General features: G+C 37.2%; 3 protein-coding genes across 3 annotated transcripts; 2 read left to right on the top strand and 1 right to left on the bottom strand.

Annotated features, from left to right (window-relative positions):
• Positions 1–2856: 2856 nt before the first annotated feature.
• BESB_032410 (cytochrome c oxidase subunit iii subfamily protein) lies at positions 2857–3270 on the top strand (the record flags this gene model as incomplete). Its single annotated transcript, XM_029361833.1, has 1 exon — positions 2857–3270. One exon carries the CDS (start codon positions 2857–2859, stop codon positions 3268–3270), a length of 414 nt encoding a protein of 137 aa, XP_029214678.1.
• An 85-nt stretch (positions 3271–3355) lies between these two features.
• Positions 3356–3896, top strand: BESB_032400 (cytochrome b; the record flags this gene model as incomplete). The annotated part of the gene is made up of 2 exons (XM_029361832.1): positions 3356–3394; positions 3459–3896. The coding sequence occupies 2 exons, from the start codon at positions 3356–3358 to the stop codon at positions 3894–3896; spliced, it is 477 nt and encodes a 158-aa protein (XP_029214677.1).
• A 1509-nt stretch (positions 3897–5405) lies between these two features.
• On the bottom strand, positions 5406–5765 carry BESB_032390 (uncharacterized protein; the record flags this gene model as incomplete). The annotated part of the gene is made up of 1 exon (XM_029361831.1): positions 5406–5765. One exon carries the CDS (start codon positions 5763–5765, stop codon positions 5406–5408), a length of 360 nt encoding a protein of 119 aa, XP_029214676.1.
• Positions 5766–6058: the final 293 nt, after the last annotated feature.

The following is a 6058-nucleotide window of genomic DNA, read 5'->3' as shown; positions in this document are numbered from 1 at the left end:
TTGACTTATTAAACCAGCCTGGGATCATAAAAGTACTATGTATGGTAAGATTGAGCGTGGACTATCGAATGAAACAATGTGCTCCAACGCTAGTCTAAGTCTCTAACATACCTTTTACCTACAACTGTACGGAACGTAACAACCTCCAGGCAAAGAACTTGGTATTCTGTTCTAATTCCCCGTGGTAAACACAGTCAACGAATGGCGGAAGGAGCATTCATATGTTATGCAGTGTCTTAGGAGAGATACTCTAGATTTAGCATTCATCTACAGCTACGGTAACTGTTGTGTTTAAATAGCGGTTAACCTTTCCTTTTCCTTACGTACTCAGGGCATGCAATACCAATCAGATAACAACTGAAGCTAGACTCCATGTTACACTTACTAAAATGGGATTCCTAGGTTGATATAAACTACCTTTTTCTGGGGAGTATATACTACGAGTTGGACTACTGGTTTAGATCTTGAAGGTCTTGTTTACCGGATCCAAGTTCTCTTGTGCTTTTCATGACCATCATGTTAAGTGCATTAAGTATAGTGGTATCCAGCGTATTTTGAAAAACCAACATTTGTATACAAGCTGTACGAATATCATGACATTCACTTTGGTAGTCGCCTTCTTAATGTTAGTCTGTACGGAATACACGGATCGGATTCTTGTTGGCCTGGCACCTGTTTAGTAACTGGATGAACGCTTTTTACGCCTGGTATGCATGGATAATACTCGACTCTTCTATAGTTTAACCGCTACTGCTGGGACTGTATATTATGTACTTACGGTAGTACTATCAAGCCTCTTCTTCCAAATAGATTTCATGGAAAACCTAAAATTCGCATGTTTGATTGACATTTAGCCGCTAATATACAATCATCCAAGATATATTTATCTATCGCAGGTTCGGTCTAATGTCCCGTTATACTATATAGATCACATGGCTTCTGGTACTTTGAGATCATGCTAACGGCGAGAAGGGAAGTGTGTTTCAAAGAAAAGGGATGTTTAGCCGGGAAGTTAGCGTCTAAAATATATAACCGATAGTCTCAACTTAGATGCACAGATGGACATAATTAATCCTTGTACGGTTTGTACCTACTTGACTCCTCAGTTTAAGCAGAACTGTAGTTTCTCGGGACTAAAGTCAGCATAATCAATAAAAAGGTTTGTTCAGCCACTGGTTCACCATCAACTACCTTGTTTCGACTTCGTACCGACTGTTGTTATTGTAGCACATATCAATCCCTTAAATAGGGATATTATTCCCAAACAACCGGATCGTGTTGGCTAGGTGAACTAATCACGTTTCATAAATACAATCAGTGAAAGCTCTTTTGATTTCCATGAACGGAGTTACATATTAGATTCTCTTCGCTCCCATGGTATTTAGTAAGTTAACATTGAAACGTATCCAGTGTAAAGTTTGAACGTAATCCAGCTTTACCTTCTATGTTGTTATGTTAACCAAATAAGTTTCATCGTTGTTGATATTTCATTGACATGTTGATAACATAAATACTAACAAACCACCGGTTTTGGATGGGATTACTTTTAACACCGCATAATATGCTAAAAAGTACCATTCAGGTACGATATGAAGCGGAGTTACAAACCGGTTCACTGGTATGGAGTTATCTGGGTGCGAATAATTCAATCAAACCAAAAGCCGTTTGTAAGAAAATTAAACCAATTAGATAATATGGTAGATAGGGAACAAACCTGTCTCCAGACGTTCTTAACCCAGCTCACGTATTACATCTGACGGTGAACTAGCGTTCCTAACTGAATCTTGTTCAATAACAAGGGAGTAATGAGCCGACATGGAGGTGCTGATACAATCCGAGGATTAGAACTCCCAATATTATCTGACCTGTTATCCCCGGCGTACCTTACGACCGTTATATGATTTAGAGATAGAATGTAATGTGGATTAATATCCACATGGTTTCTACAAAGTGTAGATATAAAATAGTGAATGGTTCTGTAAAGATCTTGCATAACATACCTTTAGATTTGCTTAGCATTATAGAGCTTGTAGGCATGTAAGTAACTAAAGAACTATAGATACTTTGAGTGAAGAATACAAGGATAGCTCCAACAATAACATGGCTAAAATGTATACCAGTTAAGATGAAAAGTCCATTACCAAATGCATTATCATTAATATAAAGAGATAGTCCTAAGTATTCCGTACAGACTAACATTAAGAAGGCGACTACCAAAGTGAATGTCATGATATTCGTACAGCTTGTATACAAATGTTGGTTTTTCAAATATACGCTGGATACCACTATACTTAATGCAGAGCATAGTTAAGATGATAACTATTGTGGATATAGAACCAATTGAACACCATGTATTAATATAACAAAGATAATCAGGGTAATCTGGTATCCTTCTTGGCATAACGTTGTGTAGTTATATGAAGCGTACATTCCTTAATATCTGGAACAATAGATTATGGTTAGGTAGTGGAACAAGGAGAGCGTCTGTTGTACATCAACACTAGATACAAGGAACTTGACAAGCATTAATAGATTTATATAAACGACAAGGACATGAGTCTACTGGATTTTATAATACAGGGTTGAACTGTGGGTTAGTTTCAATGCCCAAGGCAGAGCACTGGATTGGATACCCAGGGAACTGTGCTCCATTAATAAGAATCATATTCTAAGTCACCAGGCATGCAATACCAATCAGATAACAACTGAAGCTAGACTCCATGTTACACTTACTAAAATGGGATTCCTAGGTTGATATAAACTACCTTTTTCTGGGGAGTATATACTACGAGTTGGACTACTGGTTTAGATCTTGAAGGTCTTTGTTTACCGGATCCAAGTTCTCTTGTGCTTTTCATGACCATCATGTTAAGTGCATTAAGTATAGTGGTATCCAGCGTATATTTGAAAAACCAACATTTGTATACAAGCTGTACGAATATCATGACATTCACTTTGGTAGTCGCCTTCTTAATGTTAGTCTGTACGGAATACTTAGGACTATCTCTTTATATTAATGATAATGCATTTGGTAATGGACTTTTCATCTTAACTGGTATACATTTTAGCCATGTTATTGTTGGAGCTATCCTTGTATTCTTCACTCAAAGTATCTATAGTTCTTTAGTTACTTACATGCCTACAAGCTCTATAATGCTAAGCAAATCTAAAGGTATGTTATGCAAGATCTTTACAGAACCATTCACTATTTTATATCTACACTTTGTAGAAACCATGTGGATATTAATCCACATTACATTCTATCTCTAAATCATATAACGGTCGTAAGGTACGCCGGGGATAACAGGTCAGATAATATTGGGAGTTCTAATCCTCGGATTGTATCAGCACCTCCATGTCGGCTCATTACTCCCTTGTTATTGAACAAGATTCAGTTAGGAACGCTAGTTCACCGTCAGATGTAATACGTGAGCTGGGTTAAGAACGTCTGGAGACAGTTTGTTCCCTATCTACCATATTATCTAATTGGTTTAATTTTCTTACAAACGGCTTTTGGTTTGATTGAATTATCGCACCCAGCCATACCAGTGAACCGGTTTGTAACTCCGCTTCATATCGTACCTGAATGGTACTTTTTAGCATATTATGCGGTGTTAAAAGTAATCCCATCCAAAACCGGTGGTTTGTTAGTATTTATGTCCTCTCTCATTAACTTAGCTCTTTTATCTGAAATTCGAGCTTTGAATACTCGAATGTTGATACGACAACATTTTATGACTCGAAATGTAGTCAGTGGATGGGTAATTATTTGGGTATACAGTATGATCTTCTTGATTATTATTGGTAGTGCTATTCCACAAGCGACTTATATCTTATATGGTAGATTAGCTACTATCGTATATCTTACTACCGGATTGGTTCTATGCTTATACTAAATCAATAGTTATAATGACTACAGCTTCCAAGCAAACATGATTACCGTGATATTGAAATCCAACACTTTTAGCTGTCTTAAGCAGTCCAGTGGGGTGGTGGTGTACTGCAATCATAAAGAACTTGGTTGTCTGTATCTCATAACCGGAGTCATCTTCAGTATTCTAGGAACTATAATGTCTTTGTTTATTCGATTTGAGTTATACAGTTCTGGATCGCGGATCATTTGTACAGAGACGATAGCTACTTATAATGTGATAATAACGATACATGGCCTAGCTATGATCTTTATGTTCTTAATGCCTGCTTTGTACGGAGGATATGGTAACTTCTTTGTACCAATATATAATTGGTGGTTCGGAAGTCGTTTTCCCAAGAACTAACGCGATCTCCTATTTTCTAGTACCATTAGGTTCTGTGTTGTTAACTCAAAGTATTTGTTCCGAGTTTGGTAGTGGTCTTGGTTGGACAATGTATCCTCCACTAAGTACTAGCTTGATGGTGTTAAATCCAGAGGCAACTGATTGGATTATCGGAGGTCTTTGCAGTACTAGGAATTAGTAGTATTTTAAGTTCTATTAACTTCCTTGGTACTTGCGTCTTCATGGGTTCTAATGCTGGTGCTAAGAACTATATTCTATATATCTGGGCTATCATATTTACTGCCCTTATGTTAGTCTTCACTCTACCTATTCTTACTGGTGGAATTAGTTATGATCCTTCTTGATCTACACGTAAACACTGAATTTTATGATTCTATGTATTCTGGTGATAGTGTACTTTATCAACATCTATTCTGGTTCTTCGGACATCCAGAGGTATACATTCTAATTTTACCTGCTTTTGGTGTAGTCTCGCAGACATTATCTATGTATGCTGCTAGATCTGTCTTCGGTGGACAATCTATGATCTTAGCTATGGGTTGTATTTCTATTCTAGGTTCCTTAGTATGGGCACATCATATGATGACAGTCGGTCTAGAGGTAGATACCAGAGCTTATTTCTCTGCTATGACTATTATGATTGCAATTCCTACCGGTACTAAGATTTTCAACTGGTTAGGTACCTATATGGCTAGCCATACAACTACAAGAACTGTAGATCTATGGGCTGCTCTTAGTTTTATCCTATTGTTTACTCTAGGTGGTACTACAGGTGTAGTTATGGGTAACGCTGGTATGGATATTGCCCTACATGATACATACTATATTGTAGCTCATTTCCATTTCGTATTATCTCTTGGTGCAGTACTAGCTACTATATGTGGCTTTATCTTCTATAGCAGAGATATGTTCGGAGATACTGTAAATCTATTCCATGTAAATACCGGTGCTTCTCCATATTTAAGCATCTGGTTTGTAGTCTTCTTAGGTAGTATCTTATTAATTTTCATCCCTATGCATATACTTGGTTTCAACGTTATGCCAAGAAGGATACCAGATTACCCTGATTATCTTTGTTATATTAATACATGGTGTTCAATTGGTTCTATATCCACAATAGTTATCATCTTAACTATGCTCTGCTAATGCACTTAACATGATGGTCATGAAAAGCACAAGAGAACTTGGATCCGGTAAACAAAGACCTTCAAGATCTAAACCAGTAGTCCAACTCGTAGTATATACTCCCCAGAAAAAGCTGATAAATAATCCTGTCTCAGAGATGATAACTCCAAGTACGATGCTACTGATTAGACTAGCATCTGAGTAGTAGTTTTCTCTCGCTGTTAAGATGAGTGAGAACAAGAATCCATATATTACGCCTAGAACATAACCGATGTGGAATAATCTTAATGTAGTAGGATATTGAAATCCAACACTTTTAGCTGTCTTAAGCAGTCCAGTGGGGTGGTGGTGTACTGCAATCATAAAGAACTTGGTTGTCTGTATCTCATAACCGGAGTCATCTTCAGTATTCTAGGAACTATAATGTCTTTGTTTATTCGATTTGAGTTATACAGTTCTGGATCGCGGATCATTTGTACAGACGATAGCTACTTATAATGTGATAATAACGATACATGGCCTAGCTATGATCTTTATGTTCTTAATGCCTGCTTTGTACGGAGGATATGGTAACTTCTTTGTACCAATATATATTGGTGGTTCGGAAGTCGTTTTCCCAAGAACTAACGCGATCTCCTATTTTCTAGTACCATTAG

The sequence above is a fragment of the Besnoitia besnoiti genome (genome assembly GCF_002563875.1).
Source record: "Besnoitia besnoiti strain Bb-Ger1 chromosome Unknown contig00174, whole genome shotgun sequence".
Lineage (NCBI taxonomy): Eukaryota > Apicomplexa > Conoidasida > Eucoccidiorida > Sarcocystidae > Besnoitia > Besnoitia besnoiti.
The sequence above is the reverse complement of the archived record's forward strand: the minus strand, read 5'-3'. Positions and strand labels throughout refer to the sequence as shown.